Source organism: Ranitomeya variabilis, chromosome 2 (genome assembly GCF_051348905.1).
Source record: "Ranitomeya variabilis isolate aRanVar5 chromosome 2, aRanVar5.hap1, whole genome shotgun sequence".
NCBI classification, from domain to species: Eukaryota; Metazoa; Chordata; class Amphibia; order Anura; family Dendrobatidae; genus Ranitomeya; species Ranitomeya variabilis.
This window is the reverse complement of record NC_135233.1, coordinates 841,159,783-841,179,538: the sequence shown is the minus strand read 5'-3', so window position 1 is coordinate 841,179,538 and position 19,756 is coordinate 841,159,783. Positions and strand designations below refer to the sequence as shown.

Sequence of the window (19,756 nt, the reverse complement as noted above, 5' to 3'; positions counted from 1 at the left end):
GCTATAGCTCTGGGCAGAAGGGGAGAAAAAAAACAGAAATGCAAAAACATATTGGCTGCAAGGGAGGGGGTTAAAAGCTGACATCTCTCCATATGCATGCAACATCGGCTAACAGCAGAGGCCAGAGCTGGGCCATTTAACCATTTTAATGCCTCAGCACCAGCTCCCGTCATCCCCCACCTGCTATGCACTGATGGATTGCAATGGCAGCCAGGGCCCCACTGAAGTACCTTGTTGCTGCCATCTTGGTACGTCTGTACTGCTCAGCCAGACTTGGCCTCAAATGACACAGCGTTTTTCTCTCTATTCTGGAATACTATGGTATTGCAGTATATTGTGTAATTCGGCAGGCAATCACAGGTTCATGTCGGAAACTAAAACATGTCCCATGACAGCACCACGGAGATCCGCCCTTCAGGGACAGGAAACCTACAGATAAAAGGGTGGTACCTCTCCCCACCGTCAGTTGGTTTCCTGTCCCTGACTGGGAACCTTCAGTGCGGTACCTGCATGAAGATGTCGTCTGATGAAGATACCGGAATCCGGGGACGGCCAGTCGGAATCCGGCAGCGGGAACGGTGCCTGAGGTAGCCACCACTGGAACCGATGGGTTCTTCAGGGGGGGGCGCTGCCTCCGCTCCGGAGAAAAGACGGGCTCTTGGGATCTCGGGGAGCGCGTGCTTGCGGCAACGTGCGCTCCTGAAGGTGGACAAAGATGGCTGCCGCTCCGGAAGTAGAACGGAGCCTACGGGTTCCCGAGGCACACGCATGCGCAGTGAGACTCTCCCCTACTGATGCGGCGCAGGAGGTGGGGCAGTACTGGAAGAGAACGCTGGATATGTGGCAGATTCAAAAGGAGGGGAGAATTCCGACATCCTTGCTGCACCACAGTCCTCCGTGTACCATGGAGGACAGCGAAAACCAGCAAGCCCTGGAACAGCAGCCTAGGCAGCTGCGCCATCACAAGCAACAGTCGGATGTTCCAAAAGACAAGCGAAGTCGGTCCAGTAGCCACTCTACACAGCGCAGCAGATTTGCTGCAGTGAGCAAGTCGCCATCCCTGGATCTTCCTCCACAGCACCCTATCTCCCCTCCAGAACCGGTACCTGCGACCGCATCTAAATGGTGAGTGATCGTCGAGAAAGTTCACCATTGTAATAGGGTACCTTCTCTTCCCTTACTAGGGAAAGAAGATATCGGAGAAAATGAAAAACAGGTGCTGTCCCACCTGTAACAAAGCTTTACCAGAGTCCTGGAACAAAAAGCTTTGTAATTCCTGTATAAAACAACTGTTATGTGAGGAAACCCCGGATTTTGCCTCTGAACTAAAATCTGTAATCATATCAGAAGTCCAGAGTGCTTTTGCATCCCTTTAGTAAAGGGTAAAAATTAAGAAAAAGGAGACTGCAGTATACTCCCAATCTGACCCCTCTACTTCGGGAGACGCTGACTCAGACAGATCAGACTTCTCCTCATCTTCCTCGGATGAAGAAACGGGGTTGCCACTGCTTTCCCTTAGATGAAGTAGATGCCCTAGTGAAAGCCGTGAGATCTACTATGGGGGTAGCAGACCCTCGTCCTGATAGAACTGCTCAGGATATAATGTTTGGGGGATTGGGACAGAAAAAACGGAGAGTATTTCCCTTAAACCTGAATGTCCAAACCCTAATTAATAAGGAATGGGACAAACCAGACAGGAAAAACTCCTCAGTACCCTCCCTCAAAAGGAAATATCTTTTCGAAGAGGAAGCATCTACATCCTGGGACAAAGCCCCTAAGCTTGATGTTGCTGTGGCCAAAGTCTCAAATTTTGCCTTCCCCTTTGAGGACATGGGTACACTTAAAGATCCCTTGGATAAAAAAGCTGACACCTTTCTTAAGTGGGCATGGGAATCAGCAGGAGGGATCCTGAGGCCGGCTATAGCAGCCACATGTACCTCCAGATCCCTAATGGTATGGGTAGATCAGCTGGCTGGAAAAAACAGCTAAAGGAAGGCATGCCCATAAACAAAATCTTAGAATCCATTCCTTTGATAAGAGGTGCAGTGGCTTTTCTAGCAGACTCATAGGCGGATTCTGTCCGCTTGGCATCTGAAACCGCAGCCCTCTCAAATGCGGCCAGGAGAACCTTATGGCTTAAAAGCTGGCCAGGGGATTTACAAACGAAGCTTAAACTATGTTCGATTCCGTATGAGGGGGAAATTCCTGTTTGGAGAAACTCTGGATGACATACTACAGAAAGCGGGGGATAAGAAGGGAATCCCGAACTTAGGACCAATGCCATTTAAACGGTTCTTTCAGAGCAGGAAATATTTCTGTAGAAAATCCCAGGGAGCAAAACAGGTGGAAAGAGGGAAAAAAAAGAGCGAGAGAGAGAGAGGATTCCTCTTTGGAAACTGTTCCCGAAACAAAAAAAACCTCCAAGTGACGGTCAGACTCCTGGGGGAAAGACTCTCCTCCTTCCGACCTGGGAAAAAAATATCAAATGGCTCATGGATTCTAAATCTAATCAGGTCTGGCTTGAGGATAGATTTCTCCCTAACCCCCCCCCCCCCAAGAAAAAAAAAATACGTGGTAACCTGCCGAAGATCCTGAGCAACAGGACAAGAAGCTTTAGAAGGCGAAATTCTAACCTTCTAGTTAAACCAGTCCTACAGGAATTTCCCCCTCAAACGGGGAAAGGGTTCTACTCCCCATTATTTCTAGTGTCGAAACCAGATGGCACCTATCGAACAATAATACATTTGCGAAAATTGAACAGTTATGTCAGGAACCAAAAATTCTAGATGGAATCAATAAGATCCACCATCAAAATCCTGTTCCCAAACTGTTTCATGATCATCTTGGATCTCCGAGATGCATATTATCATGCCCCTATCCACAAACAATTCTGAAAATTTTCTCAGACTGGCAGTTTCCATAGATGGTCAAATACGAGAATTCCAATACAAAGCCCTCCCCTTTGGGATATCGATGGCTCCCCGTGTGTTTACAAAACTGGTAGCAGAAATAATTGCTCATCTGAGGGAGCAAAACATCTTAATCCCTTACCTAGACTATTTTCTCATAGCAAGTGACTCGGCCCAAAACTGCAGAGAGCAGAGGGACCGAGTGATAAGCACCTTGACAGACCTGGGCTAGCTTCTAAATCTAAAAAAATCAAGGCTAGAACCTAGTAGAATCCAAGAGTTTTTGGGACTAACATTGGCCTCTCAAAAACAAAAGTTTTGCCTCCCACTGCGCAAAAAAAAGAGAGCATTATGCGCATGGTAGCGAAGACCTTACAGAATCCATCTATGACACAGAGAAAAGCAATGTCACTACTAGGCTCCCTTTCCCCGTGTCTACCAGCAGTACAGTGGGCACAACTACACACGAGATCTCCAGTGGGATATACTAGGAAATCAATCGTTACTACGAGATCAATTAGAGGGTCGTATAACTCTAAATTCTTCTTCTACTCATTCCCTACTCTGGTGGACAGAACCCAACAACCTATCCAGAGGGATTCCATGGGTAATAAAACCAGGGGGCATAATAACTACCGGAAATAAATTAATTTGCCGACTTAAAAAATAAAAAAGTAATAGCATTCTGCTCCCTAAACCCCAAGGTGAACCCTTGGGCGCTAGATGCTTTTATGCTTCCATGGACTCACAACTTAACATATGCCTTTCCCCCGATCGTCCTGATTCCAGCAGTCATACGGAAAGTCAGAGAAGACAAAACAAAAATGATACTGATAGCCCCATTTTGGCCAAAAAGAATCTGGTTCTCTTGGCTAAGGATACTATCGATCACTGAGCCTTGGATCCTACCGGATCTCCCGGATCTTCTATATCAAGGACCAGTATTACATCCTCACGCAGCGACCCTTCATTTAACAGCATGGAATTTGAAGGGGCGCTGCTGAGAGAAAGAGGGTTTTTGGTTAACCTGGTTTCTATGTTACTAAAAAGCAGGAAACCAGTTACTACTAAGGCGCATGGCAAAAGTTGGAAACAGTTCTTGTCCATCTCCAAAGTAAAAGTCCAGGATGGGGCCTTAATTACTGAAATACTTGAAGTTCTACAAAAAAGTCTGGAAAGGGGCCTGGCAGTCAGCACTTTAAAAGTACAAGTGGCATCTTTAGGTGCACTCTATAATCAGGACATTGCAGGCAACCCATGGGTAGCACAGTTCATTGAAGCCGCAACAAGATCTAGACCCCTAGTTAGTCAAAAGCTACCATTGTGGGATCTGAATCTAGTCCTGTCTGCTCTAACAGGTCCCACATTTGAGCCCATAGAGACAGCCCCCCTCAAGATCCTATTCTTAAAGACTATTCTCCTGGTAGCTCTAACATCTGCCCGTAGAATAAGCGACATTCAAGCCCTACCTGCGAGCCCCCCTTTTACAAAGATAGATAATAGGCCGGGTCAGGCTTTAGGATAACTATTTACCCAAGGTAGCATCTCGATTCCATAGATCTCAAGAAGTGGTCCTTTCCTCCTTTTGCCCAGATGCTAGAAATAAGAAAGAGCAGAAATTCCACACCCTAGACGTTAAAAGATGTCTGGTTCAGTACCTAGAATCTACCCAGAGGTGTAGGAAGGAAGGATCTCTGTGTGTTTTCAGGGACTTAGAAAGGGACTCAGTGTCCAAGAGTACCCTGGCAAGGTGGATAAGAGATGCAATAGCCTTGGCCTATTTATCTATGGGGAATACCATTCCAGATGGCATAAAAGCTCATTCCACAAGGGCCATAGCGACCTCATGGGCAGAGAGGTCCGAGGTATCGATAGAACAAATCTGTAAGGTGGCCACCTGGTCATCACCTTCAACCTTTTTAAACCCTTCCCGACCTTTGACGCATACGCTGCGTCATGAGTCGGTGCCAATCCGACCTGTGACGCAGCGTATGTGTCATGGAATGATCGCGTCCCTGCAGATCGGGTGAAAGGGTTAACTCCAATTTCACCCGATCCGCAGGCACAGGGGGAGTGGTGCTTCAGCCCAGGGGGGGTGGCTTCACCCCCTCGTGGCTACGATCGCTCTGATTGGCAGTTACTGCCAATCAGCGATTTGTAATATTTCACCCAAAAAAACGGTGAAATATTACAATCCAGCCATGGCCGATGCTGCAATATCATCGGCCATGGCTGGAAAACCTGATCTGCCCCCCCCCCCCCCCCCCCACCGCCACCGATCGCCCCCCCAGTCCTCCGTTATGTGGTCCGGTCCCCTCCGTCCGCCTGCCCGCTCCCCCGTCCTCCTGTCCGCTCCCTCCTTGCTCGGATCCACCCCCCTGTGCTCCGATCCACCCACCCCACCACCCCTTCATACTTACCGATCCTCCCGGTGTCCGTACGTCTCCTCGCTGGGCGCCGCCATCTTCCAAGATGGCGGGCGCATGCGCAGTGCGCCCGCCGAATCTGCCAGCCGGCAGATTCGTTCCATGTACATTTTGATCACTGTGATAAACCCTCACAGTGATCAAAATAAAAAAAATAGTAAATGACCCCCCCCCCCCCTTTATCACCCCCATAGGTAGGGACAATAATAAAAAAAATAAAAAAAATTTTTTTCTTTTTCCACTAGGGTTAGGGTTAGAACTAGGGTTAGAACTTGGGTTAGGGGTAGGGTTAGGGTTAGAGCATGTGCACACAGTGCAGATTTGGCCGCGGATCCGCAGCGGATTGGCCGCGGATCCGCAGCGGATTGGCCGCGGATCTGCAGCGGATTGGCCGCGGATCCGCAGCGGATTGGCTGCTGCGAATTCGTAGCAGTTTTCCATCAGGTTTACAGTACCATGTACACCTATGGAAAACCAAATCCGCTGTGCCCATGGTGTGGAAAATTCCGTGCGGAAATGCTGCGTTGTATTTTCCGCAGCATGTCAATTCTTTGTGCGGTTACCGCAGCGTTTTACACCGGTTCCTCAATAGGAATCCGCAGGTGAAATTCGCACAAAAAACACTGGAAATCCGCTGTAAATCTGCAGGTAAAAAGCAAGTGCCTTTTACCTGCAGATTTTTCAAAAATCGTGCGGAAAAATCTCACACGAATCCGCAACGTGGGCACATAGCCTTAGGGTTAGGGTTGGAATTAGGGCTAGGGTTGGAAATAGGGTTAAGATTAGGCTTGTGGTTAGGGTTACGGATAGGGTTAGGAGTGTGTTGGGGTTACAGTTGTGGTTAGGGTTGGGATTAGGGTTAGGGTTGGGATTAGGGTTACGGGTGTGTTGGGGTTAGGGTTGTGATTAGGGTTAGGGCTACAGTTGGGATTAGGGTTAGGGGTGTGTTGGGGTTAGTGTTGAAGTTAGAATTGAGGGGTTTCCACTGTTTGGGCACATCAGGGGTCTCCAAACGCAACATGGCACCACCATTGATTCCAGCCAATCTTGCTTTCAAAAAGTCAAATGGTGCTCCCTCCCTTCCAAGCCCCGACGTGCGCCCAAACAGTGGTTTACCCCCACATATGGGGTACCAGCGTACTCAGGACAAACTGGGCAACAACTGTTGGGGTCCAATTTCTCCTATTACCCTTGCAAAAATAAAAAATTACTTGCTAAAACATAATTTTTGAGGAAAGAACAATTTTTTATTTTCACGGCTCTGCGTTATAAACTTCTGAGAAGCACTTGGGGGTTGAAAGTGCTCACCACACATCTAGATAAGTTCCTTCGGGGGTATAGTTTCCAAAATGGGGTCACTTGTGGGGTGTTTCTATTGTTTAGGCACATCAGGGGCTCTGCAAATGCAACGTGACACCCGCAGACCATTCCATCAAAGTCTGCATTTCAAATGTCACTACTTCCCTTCCGAGCCCCGACGTGCGCCCAAACAGTGGTTTACCCCCACATATGGGGTACCCGCGTACTCACAACAAACTGGGCAACAAATATTGGGGTCCAATTTCTCCTGCTACCCTTGTGAAAATAAAAAATTGCTTGCTAAAACATCTTTTTTGAGGACAGAAAAATGATTTTTTATTTTCACGGCTCTGCGTTGTAAACTTCTGTGAAGCACTTGGGGGTTGAATGTGCTCACCACACATCTAGATAAGTTCCTTGGGGGGTCTAGTTTCCAAAATGGGGTCACTTGTGGGGGGTTTCTACTGTTTAGGCACATCAGGGGCTCTGCAAACGTAACATGATGCCCGCAGACCATTCCATCAAAGTCTGCATTCCAAATCATCACTACTTCCCTTCCGAGCCCCGGCATGTATCCAAACAGTGGTTTACCCCCACATATGGGGTATCAGCGTACTCAGGAGAAACTGGACAACAACTTTTGTGGTCAAATTTCTCCTGTTACCTTTGGGAAAATTAAAAAATTCTGGGCTAAAAAAATATTTTTGAGGAAAGAAAACACAATTATTTTCACGGCTCTGCGTTCTAAACTTCTGTGAAGCACTTGGGGGTTCAAAGTGCTCACCACACATCTAGATAAGTTCCCTTGGGGGTCTAGTTTCCAAAGTGGGGTCACTTGTGGGGAGTTCCTACTGTTTAGGCACATCAGGGGCTCTGCAAACGCAACGTGACGCCCGCAGAGCATTCCATCAAAGTCTGCATTTCAAAACGTCACTACTTCCCTTCCAAACCCCGACGTGTGCCAAAACAGTGGTTTACCCCCACATATGGGGTGGGGTATCAGCGTAATCAGGAGAAACTGGACAACAACTTTTGGGGTCCAATTTCTCCTGTTACCATTGGGAAAATAAAAAATTGTGGGCTAAAAAATCATTTTTGAGAAAAGAAAAATTATTTTTTATTTTCATGGCTCTGCGTTATAAACTTCTGTGAAGCACTTGGGGGTTCAAAGTGCTCACCACACATCTAGATTAGTTCCTTGGGAGGTCTAGTTTCCAAAATGGGGTCACTTGTGCGGGAGCTCCAATGTTTAGGCACACAGGGGCTCTCCAAACGCGACATGGTGTCCGCTAATGATTGGAGCTAATTTTCCATTCAAAAAGTCAAATGGCGCTCCTTTCCTTCCGAGCCTTACCATGTGCCCAAACAGTGGTTTACCCCCACATGTGAGGTATCGGTGTACTCAGGAGAAATTGTCCAACAAATTTTAGGATCCATTTTATCCTGTTGGCTATGTGAAAATGAAAAAATTGAGGCTAAAATAATTTTTTTGCGAAAAAAAATTACTTTTTCATTTTTACGGATTAATTTGTGAAGCACCTGAGGGTTTAAAGTGCTCACTATGCTTCTAGATAAGTTCCTTGGGGGGTCTAGTTTCCAAAATGGGGTCACTTGTGGGGGTGCTCCAATGTTTAGGCACACGGGGGCTCTCCAAACGCGACATGGTGTCCGCTAAAGATTGGAGCCAATTTTTCATGCAAAAAGTCAAATGGCGCTCCTTCCCTTCCGAGCCCTGCCGTGCGCCCAAACAGTGGTTTACCCCCACATATGAGGTATCAGCATACTCCGGACAAATTGGACAACAACGTTCGTGGTCCAGTTTCTCCTTTTACCCTTGGGAAAATAAAAAAATTGTTGCGAAAAGATCATTTTTGTGACTAAAAAGTTAAATGTTAATTTATTCCTTCCATGTTGCTTCTGCTGCTGTGAAACACCTGAAGGGTTAATAAACTTCTTGAATGTGGTTTTGAGCACCATGAGGGGTGCAGTTTTTAGAATGGTGTCACTTTTGGGTATTTTCAGCCATATAGAACCCTCAAACTGACTTCAAATGTGAGGTGGTCCCTAAAAAAAATGGTTTTGTAAATTTTGTTGTAAAAATGAAAAATCACTGGTCAAATTTTAACCCTTATAACTTCGTAGCAAAAAAAAAATTTGTTTCCATAATTATGGTGATGTAAAGTAGACATGTGGGAAATGTTATTTATTAACTATTTTGTGTCACATAACTCTCTGGTTTAACAGAATAAAAATTCAAAATGTGAAAATTGCAAAATTTTCAAAATTTTCACTAAATTTCCATTTTTTTCACAAATAAACTCAGAAATTATCGACTTAAATTTACCACTAACATGAAGCCCAATATGTCACGAAAAAACAATCTCAGAATCGCTAGGATCCGTTGAAGCGTTCCTGAGTTATTACCTCATAAAGGGACACTGGTCAGAATTGCAAAAAATGGCAAGGTCATTAAGGCCAAAATAGGCTGGGTCATGAAGGGGTTAAACACTATGGATTAGCTCTAGCCTCTGTGTCTGACTTGACCTTCGGGAGAAGGGTCCTTCAGGAGAAGGGTCCTTCAGGCAGTAGTCCCTCCCTAAGCTTCCAATCTCTGTAATTCTCTCTTTGGTGCTGTCATGGGCTCTGAGAAACACCGTTGTTGGTGAGTTACTATGCTTTTCTCAGAGCCTATGACAGCACCCGCTTATTCCCTCTCGTCACGTGTGCGGTGAGCACCTTTTTATTGTGCTTTTGTATAGACACGGTGTTTACTCTGATAAGCAAAAATATAATGTACATACAACTTTTTGTTTGGCTCAAACCTGGAGGTCCTCTGATGCTCTGTAAACCAACTGATGCGAGGGAGAGGTGCCGCCCTTTTATCTGTAGGTTTCCTGTCCCTGAAGGGCGGATCCCCTCTCTTTGTGGTGCTGTCATGGGCTCCGAGCAACAGTTATCTGTGAGTAACTATGCTTTATCTGTTTACAAACTTCAGAATTGTTTTTTTTTTTTTATATATAGTTTTTCAGTACATTAATAATGTAAAATAGTGTCATTTAAAACTACAATTCGTCCTGCAAAAAAACAGAACCTCCGTTGCTATGTCAACTGAAGGGAAGGTAAGAATGAAAATTGACTGTAGAGACAAAGGATTAAAGCCTTCTCATCCAGGTGGATTTTTGTATTTGATTTTTTTTTTTGTTTTCTCCTCTAAGTCTTCCAAGATACATAACTTTTTACTTAAAAATTTTCCATTGACATGAGCATATGTGGATTTGTTGTTTTTGTGAGACGAGTTGTAGTTTTGAATGAAATTATTAATTTTACCATAGTGTACTGAAAAGGAAGAAAAAATTGTGTTCTATGATGTGTGAATATGTACACACTAACACACAATTTAGATTTTTTTAAAAATCAGATCTTTGCAAAAAATATATATCAAACATTATTTTTCTTTTACAGCCTCATTGTTTCATTGCACAGTCAACTTGAATGCTTTGACTATAGGTTGCATCAGATAGTGGTACTCTGAGACTATAAAAAATTAAAAACTCCCCGTCAGGCCGTCATAGTGGGCTGACTGACAGATTCTCAGTTTGCTCATTCTGTAGGCTGCAATCAACAGTGAAGCACAGGAGGCTATTGCAGGCAAACGATACAAAATTTTAAATGAAACCGAATTGGAAAAATGATTTTTAGCGCCAAATACAAGAAGAAAAAGAAAAATTGTCCCCAAAGGTGGACAACCCCTTTCATAGAGAGGGTTCTCTCCCTAGTATCTATTAGCATGGAGAGAAGCTACAGAGTCTTGCTCTGATAGACGTGTCATATTCTTGCATTATGCAGACTATTGTTAATCAGTCAGCACTGTGTGATTCTGTATTTCTCCTGTACTGCTCACAAATCGTACACCTTTCTGACGAGGGACACATGTAGCAAAACTGATTTATCCTATATGGGCAATCCCTTTATTTTATTTTGATTGCCGTGTGGCTTGCTGTGACATCTTTTCACAAGACCACATGCACACATCCATTATTTATTTATTTTTTTTAAATCAATATTTGTAAGCCAAAACCAGGAGTGGAACAATCGGAGGAAAAGTATAAGGATATATTCACACTGGGCTTTTTGTTGCGTGTTTTGTTTTTTTTTTTCCCTGCAGCAAAACCTGATTTCTTGGCAGGAAAGAAGCTGCAGCAAAAACGCATGTTTTGGTATGGTTTTTTCATGCATTTTTGAAGCAGACTTGTGTCTCTTTGTGCATGCTAATAAAGTTGTGTTCCCCCCAGAGAAAAAAAACTTCCTGTAGAACCATACTTCTAGATCCTTTGAAAAGCCGGCAATTCAGCAGCTGCATACAGTAAAATCACAGCATGACGGGTTAGAATTAGTGTTGAGCGATACCGTCCGATACTTGAAAGTATCGGTATCGGAAAGTATCGGCCGATACCAGCAAAGTATCGGATCTCGCCGATACCGATACCAATACAAGTCAATGGGACTCAAGTATTGGAAGGTATCCCTGATGGTTCCCAGGGTCTGAAGGAGAGGAAACTCTCCTTCAGGCCCTGGGATCCATATGAATGTGTAAAATAAAGAATTAAAATAAAAAATATTGATATACTCGCCTCTCCGACGCAGCCTGGACCTTACCGCTGTGAACCGGGAGCCTTCTTTGCTTAAAATGAGCGCATTCAGTACCTTCCATGACGTCACGGCTTCTGATTGGTCGTGTGCCGCTCATGTGACCGCCACGCGACCAATCAGAAGCCGTGACGTCATCCCTCAGGTCCTAAATTCCTTTCATGGCCCCTTACCAGCCTGAGAATACCAACCCTCAGCTGTCTCTGCTTTAGTAAGGCTAGTTGTCAAAAAAAAGGAGGAATCCACGACGTTGGATTTTTTTTTTTTTTTTTAAACCCCTTTCTGACCTTGGACGTAATAGTACGTTCGAGGTCAGAACCCCCACTTTGATGCGGGCTCCGGCGGTGAGCCCGCATCAAAGCCGTGACATGTGCCCGCAATAGCGGCGGGTGGAATTGCAATCCGCCTGCCGCTATTAACTAGTTAAATGCCGCTGTCAAACGCTGACAGCGGCATGTAACTAGCGCTCTTGGCCAATCGGGCCGGGAATGAGCGCATTGCTGACCTCCGTCACATGATCGGGGGTCAGCGATGTGTCTGCATAACAACCAGAGGTCTCCTTGAGACCTCTATGGTTGTGTGCCGGACTGCTATGAGCGCCACCCTGTGGTCGGCGCTCATAGCAATGCAGTAAATCTACTACATAGGAGCGATCTATTCATCGCTCCTATGTAGCAGAGCCGGTCGAGTTGTTCCAGCTTCTAGCCTCTCATGGAGGCTGTTGAAGCATGGCAAAAGTTTAAAAATATGAAAAAAACAAAAAAAAATAAAAGTTTAAATTGCCCCATTCAAAATAAAACAATAAAAAAAAATCAAACCTACACATATTTGGTATCGCCACTTTCAGAATCGCCCGATCTATCAATTAAAAAAAAAAAGGATTAACCTGATCACTAAACGGCGTAGCGAGAAAAATATTCAAAACGCCAGAATTACGTTTTTTGGTCACCGTGACATTGCATTAAAATGAAATAACGGGTGATCAAAAGAACGTATCTGCACCAAAATGGTATCATTAAAAACGTCAGCTGGGCACGCAAAAAATAAGCCCTCACCCAACCCCAGATCACGAAAAATGGAGATGCTTTGGGTATCAGAAAATTGCGCAATATTTTTTATTTTTTTTTATTTAGCAAAGTTTGGAATTTTTTTTACCACTTAGAGAAAAAATAACCTACACATATTTAGTGTCTATGAACATGTAATGACCTGGAGACTCATAATGGCAGGTCAGTTTTAGCATTAAGTGAACCTAGCAAAAAAGCCAAACAAAAAACAAGTGTGGGATTGCACTTTTTGCAATTTCACCACACTTGGAATTTTTTTTCCGTTTTCTAGTACACGACATGCTAAAACCAATGATGTCATTCAAAAGTACAACTCTTCCTGCAAAAAATAAGCCCTTACATGGCCATATTGACAGAAAAATAAAAAAGTTATGGGGAGGAGGAAAGCGAAAAACGAAAACGCAAAACCGAAAAAAGCTGGGGTCATAAAGGGGTTAATATTTTATTTATTTATAAAAAAAATATGATGTGGGGACCCCTCTATTCTTTATAACAAGCTTTGCCACGCCTTATTTTTTATTTTTATTTTTTTTCAGCGCAGGAGTCAGCAGATGAATACTCCCATCAGCTGCTCCTGCTCTCACTGTTATTAGCAGCAGCAGGTGTCGGACGATGGGAGCGGTAGTCCCATCAGCTTACCCAAGTGACTAGAGGTAAACTTTGTACCTGTGGTTACAGCTGCTGGCTCACGCTGTCTTTTCACAGCGTGGGAACCCCGGCGCTCTGACCGGCAGTGATGATTTCACTGTCGATTAGAAGCTGTGTTTGCCTAGCTGTCATGCATATGACAGCGTGTCAGACACTGTGTTGTCAGGCCCCCCATTCAAGTGAATGTGGTTTGGATCCGCTGCTCATGTAGATGTAGCTGAGCTGACTGTGAGGTCACATCCTGCTGTCCTTGATTTTTCTGCAGCAAATACACTGCAAAAAAAAAGTCAACCTGCGTATTTGCAGCGTTTTTTTTCACCATCCATTCAAGTCAATGGGTGAAAAACACTGAAAGAAGTGGCATGCTCTATGTAAAAATAAATAAATGAATAAAATGCAGCAAATCACAAAATCCTGATGACAAAAAACCAATGTGTGTATGAGATTTCTGATTTCTCATAGGGTTTGCTGGTACTGTAAAAAGCAGCTGAAAATTAACATAAAAAAGCAGCAAAAACGCCCAGTGTGAACATACCCTAATAGAAACATGTCATCACTTTTGTATTTATCATTCACTCCTGGTTTTGGCTTACAAATACTGATGTAAAATACTGACCGTGTAAATGTGGTCTAATGCTGCAAACTGTTAAGTTCGAGTTGTGAAATCTTTTTTTTTTTTTTTTTTTTTCTTCTCTTCTTCTTCTTTACAGTCCAAACACTCGAGGAAGCCAAGAAAACTTGGACAATGAGACTGAGACGGATTCTGTCGTTTCAGCACAACGAGAGCGGCCAAGGAGAAAGGAGACATCAGAACACGGTAATTTCACATATTAAACCCATTTCATACATAGAAAGGTAAAACATTTTTTTTTATACTGTGTTCTTGTGTTGCTTCCCGAGGTCACAAAGGCCAGCACTGTATGGAATGGGATTCTATAAAAGCTGGTTCACCTGGTGAGCTTGACAATGTTGGTTTCCTGGACATGCATAACTTCAGTGTGGAAAGTCATGCTAGCAAGAAACCCCATTCTAGAACTGTTCCTTTTCCAATACTATGGCCATAATCAGTGTGACTAGTGTAATAAACACGTCTCTTTATAAGTAGGGCATGTGTCCTACCTTCATATTATCTTTCAGCTTCATGTATGGGTTAGTAGTTTGTCCAGCAGGATACTTAACCGGCACCTCTACATTTGTGGTGATCGGGACTTTTAACCCCTTCCCGACATTTGACGTACTATCCCGTCGAGGTGGGGTGGGCCCGTATGACCGCCGACGGGATAGTACGTCATCACCGATCAGCGGCGCTCACGGGGGGAGCGCGGCCGATCGCGGCCGGGTGTCAGCTGCATATCGCAGCTGACATCCGGCACTATGTGCCAGGAGCGGTCACGGACCGCCCCCGGCACATTAACCCCCGGCACACCGCGATCAAACATGATCGCAGTGTACCGGCGGTATAGGGAAGCATCGCGCAGGGAGGGGGCTCCCTGCGGGCTTCCCTGAGACCCCCGGAGCAACGCGATGTGATCGCGTTGCTGCGAGGGTCTCCTACCTCCTTCCTGGCTGCAGGTCCCGGATCCAAGATGGCCGCGGCATCCGGGTCCTGCAGGGAAGGAGGTGGCTTACCGAGTGTCTGCTCAGAGCAGACACTTGGTAAGCCTGCAGCCCTGCACAGCAGATCGTCGATCTGGCAGAGTGCTGTGCACACTGCCAGATCAATGATCTGTGATGTCCCCCCCTGGGACAAAGTAAAAAAGTTAAAAAAAAATTTTTCCACATGTGTAAAAAAAAAAAAAAAAAAAAATCCTAAATAAATAATAATAAAAAAAAATATATTATTCCCATAAATACATTTCTTTATCTAAATAAAAAAAACAAAACAATAAAAGTACACATATTTAGTATCGCCGCGTCCGTAACGACCCAACCTATAAAACTGCCCCACTAGTTAACCCCTTCAGTAAACACCGTAAGGAAAAAAAAAAAAAAACGAGGCAAAAAACAACGCTTTATTACCATACCGCCGAACAAAAAGTGGAATAACACGCGATCAAAAAGACTGATATAAATAACCATGGTACCGCTGAAAACGTCATCTTGTCCCGCAAAAAACAAGCCGCCATACAACATTATCAGCAAAAAAATAAAAAAGTTATAGTCCTGAGAATAAAGCGATACGAAAATAATTATTTTTTCTATATTTTAGTTTTTATCGTATAAAAGCGCCAAAACATAAAAAAATGATATAAATGAGATATCGCTGTAATCGTACTGACCCGACGAATAAAACTGCTTTATCAATTTTACCAAACGCGGAACGGTATAAACGCCTCCCCCAAAAGAAATTCATGAATAGCTGGTTTTTGGTCATTCTGCCTCACAAAAATCGGAATAAAAAGCGATCAAAAACGGTCACGTGTCCGAAAATGTTACCAATAAAAACGTCAACTCGTCCCGCAAAAAACAAGACCTCACATGACTCTGTGGAGCAAAATGTGGAAAAATTATAGGTCTCAAAATGTGGAGACGCAAAAACTTTTTTGCTATAAAAAGCGTCGCTGGTTTCACACTTGCGTTTTTGTCTGCAGCGTTTTTTGCACAAAAAACGCATGCATTTTTTCCCTATATTTAACATTGAAAACGCATGCGGTTTTTTTGTACGCGTTTGGTCGCGTTTTCAAACGCATGCGTTTTTTTTCTGCATGCGTTCATTTTCAGAAATACAACCTGCAGTATTTTCTTGCGTTTTTAAGCACATGCGTTTGTTTGCGTTAAAAACGCATGCATTTAAACACACTGAAAAGCCACCCACCACCATCAAGGTGATAAAGGGATCCAAACCCTAACTCTACCCCTAACCTCACCCCTAACCGTTTAATGAACATTTTCTGACAGTCATAGTGCCACGTATTTCAGTGCCACGTATTTCAGTGCCACGTATTTCAGTGCCACGTGTTTCAGTGCCACGTATTTCAGTGCCACGTATCACATATTTCAGTGCCACGTATCACGTATTTCAGTGCCACGTATCACGTATTTCAGTGCCACATATTTTAGTACCACGTATTTCAGTGCCACGTATTTCAGTGCCACGTATTTCAGTGCCACGTATTTCAGTGCCACGTATTTCAGTGCCACGTATTTCAGTGCCACGTATTTCAGTGCCACGTATCACGTATTTCAGTGCCACGTGTTTCAGTGCCACGTATTTAAGTGCCACGTATCACGTATTTCAGTGCCACGTATTTCAGTGCCACGTATTTCAGTGCCACGTGCCACGTATTTCAGTGCCACGTATTTCAGTGCCACGTATTTCAGTGCCACGTATTTCAGTGCCACGTATTTCAGTGCCACGTATTTCAGTGCCACGTATCAGTGCCACGTATCAGTGCCACGTATCACATATTTCAGTGCCACGTATTTCAGTGCCACGTATTTCAGTGCCACGTATTTCAGTGCCACGTATTTCAGTGCCACGTATTTCAGTGCCACGTATTTCAGTGCCACGTATTTCAGTGCCACGTATTTCAGTGCCACGTATTTCAGTGCCACGTATCACGTATTTCAGTGCCACGTGTTTCAGTGCCACGTATTTAAGTGCCACGTATCACGTATTTCAGTGCCACGTATTTCAGTGCCACGTATTTCAGTGCCACGTATTTCAGTGCCACGTATTTCAGTGCCACGTATTTCAGTCACGTTTAGGGTTAGGGTTAGGGGTAGGGTTAGGGTTAGGGTTAGGGCTAGGGTTGGAGGTAAAGTTAGGGTTGGGGCTAAAGTTAGGGTTGGGGCTAAAGTTAGGGTTAGAGTTTGGATTACATTTACGTTTGGATTAGGGTTGGGATTAGAATTATGGGTGTGTCAGGGCTAGGGGTGTGGTTAGGGTTACCGTTGGGATTAGGGTTAGGGGTGTGTTTGGGTTAGGGTTTCAGGTAGAATTGGGGAGTTTCCACTGTCCAGGCACATCAGGGGCTCTACAAGCGCGACATGGCGTCCAATCTCAATTCCAGCCAATTCTGTGTTGAAAAAGTAAAACAGTGCTCCTTCCCTTCCGAGCTCTCCCGTGCGCCCAAAAAGGGGTTTACCCCAACATATGTGTTATCAGCGTACTCGGGACAAATTGAACAACAACTTCTGGGGTCCAAGTTCTCTTGTTATCCTTAGGAAAATAAAAATTTGGGGGGCTAAAAATCATTTTTGTGGGAAAAAAAAGATGTTTTATTTTCACGGCTCTGCGTTATAAACTGTAGTGAAACACTTGGGGGTTCAAAGTTCTCACAACACATCTAGATAAGTTCCTTGGGAGGTCTAGTTTCCAATATGGGGTCACTTGTGGGGGGTTTGTACTGTTTGGGTACATCAGGGGCTCTGCAAATGCAACGTGACGCCTGCAGACCAATCCATTTAAGGCTGCATTCCAAATGGCGCTCCTTCCCTTCCGAGCTCTGTCATGCACCCAAACAGTGGTTCCCCCCCACATATGGGGTATCAGCGTACTCAGGACAAATTGGACAACAACTTTTGGGGTCTAATTTATCCTGTTACCCTTGTGAAAATACAAAACTGGGGGCTAAAAAATCATTTTTGTGAAAAAAAAAAAGAATTTTTATTTTCACGGCTTTGCGCTATAAACTTTAGTGAAACACTTGGGGGTTCAAAGTTCTCAAAACACATCTAGATAAGTTCTTTGGGAGGTCTAGTTTCCAATATGGGGTCACTTGTGGGGGGTTTGTACTGTTTGGGTACATCAGGGGCTCTGCAAATGCAACGTGACGGCTGCTGACCAATCCATTTAAGTCTGCATTCCAAATGGCGCTCCTTCCCTTCCGAGCTCTGTCATGCGCCCAAACAGTGGTTCCCCCCCACATATGGGGTATCAGCGTACTCAGGACAAATTGGAAAACAAATTTTGGGGTCCAATTTATTCTGTTACCCTTGTAAAAATACAAAGCTGGGTGCTAAAAAATCATTTTTGAGAAAAAAAATAAAAATTATTTTCACGGCTCTGCGTTATAATCTGTAGTGAAACACTTGGGGGTTCAAAGCTCTCAAAACACATCTAGATAAGTTCCTTAGGGGGTCTACTTTCCAAAATGGTGTCACTTGTAGGGAGTTTCAATGTTTAGGCACATCAGGGGCTCTCCAAACGCAACATGGCGTCCCATCTCAATTCCAGTCAATTTTGCATTGAAAAGTCAAATGGCGCTCCTTCCCTTCCAAGCTCTGCCATGCGCCCAAACAATGGTTTACACCCACATATGGGGTATCAGCGTACTCAGGACAAATTGCACAACATTTTTTGGGGTCCAATTTCTTCTCTTACCCTTGGGAAAATAAAAAATTGGGGGCGAAAAGATCATTTTTGTGAAAAAATATGATTTTTTATTTTTACGGCTCTGCATTATAAACTTCTGTGAAGCACTTGGTGGGTCAAAGTGCTCACCACACATCAAGATAAGTTCCTTAGGGGGTCTACTTTCCAAAATGGTGTCACTTGTAGGGGGTTTCAGTGTTTAGGCACATCAGGGGCTCTCCAAACGCAACATGGCGTCCCATCTCAATTCCAGTCAATTTTGCATTGAAAAGTCAAATGGCGCTCCTTCCCTTCCAAGCTCTGCCATGCGCCCAAACAATGGTTTACACCCACATATGGGGTATCAGCGTACTCAGGACAAATTGCACAACATTTTTTGGGGTCCAATTTCTTCTCTTACCCTTGGGAAAATAAAAAATTGGGGGCAAAAAGATCATTTTTGTGAAAAAATATGATTTTTTATTTTTACGGCTCTGCATTATAAACTTCTGTGAAGCACTTGGTGGGTCAAAGTGCTCACCACACATCTAGATAAGTTCCTTAGGGGGTCTACTTTCCAAAATGGTGTCACTTGTAGGGAGTTTCAATGTTTAGGCACATCAGGGGCTCTCCAAACGCAACATGGCGTCCCATCTCAATTCCAGTCAATTTTGCATTGAAAAGTCAAATGGCGCTCCTTCCCTTCCAAGCTCTGCCATGCGCCCAAACAATGGTTTACACCCACATATGGGGTATCAGCGTACTCAGGACAAATTGCACAACATTTTTTGGGGTCCAATTTCTTCTCTTACCCTTGGGAAAATAAAAAATTGGGGGCGAAAAGATCATTTTTGTGAAAAAATATGATTTTTTATTTTTACGGCTCTGCATTATAAACTTCTGTGAAGCACTTGGTGGGTCAAAGTGCTCACCACACATCAAGATAAGTTCCTTAGGGGGTCTACTTTCCAAAATGGTGTCACTTGTAGGGGGTTTCAGTGTTTAGGCACATCAGGGGCTCTCCAAACGCAACATGGCGTCCCATCTCAATTCCAGTCAATTTTGCATTGAAAAGTCAAATGGCGCTCCTTCCCTTCCAAGCTCTGCCATGCGCCCAAACAATGGTTTACACCCACATATGGGGTATCAGCGTACTCAGGACAAATTGCACAACATTTTTTGGGGTCCAATTTCTTCTCTTACCCTTGGGAAAATAAAAAATTGGGGGCGAAAAGATCATTTTTGTGAAAAAATATGATTTTTTATTTTTACGGCTCTGCATTATAAACTTCTGTGAAGCACTTGGTGGGTCAAAGTGCTCACCACACATCTAGATAAGTTCCTTAGGGGGTCTACTTTCCAAAATGGTGTCACTTGTAGGGGGTTTCAGTGTTTAGGCACATCAGGGGCTCTCCAAACGCAACATGGCGTCCCATCTCAATTCCAGTCAATTTTGCATTGAAA

At 44.2% G+C, this 19,756-nt stretch overlaps 1 protein-coding gene across 2 annotated transcripts in view; it reads left to right on the top strand.

Moving 5' to 3' along the window:
• The window catches only part of DVL3 (dishevelled segment polarity protein 3), a 112,025-nt gene that overhangs the window by 30,590 nt on the left and 61,679 nt on the right, over positions 1–19,756 (top strand). For both annotated transcript variants that reach the window (XM_077290139.1, XM_077290140.1), the window contains exon 4: positions 13,707–13,813. In XM_077290139.1, the coding sequence (XP_077146254.1) occupies positions 13,707–13,813 (107 nt within the window). The remainder of the gene's footprint in view (positions 1–13,706; positions 13,814–19,756) is intronic.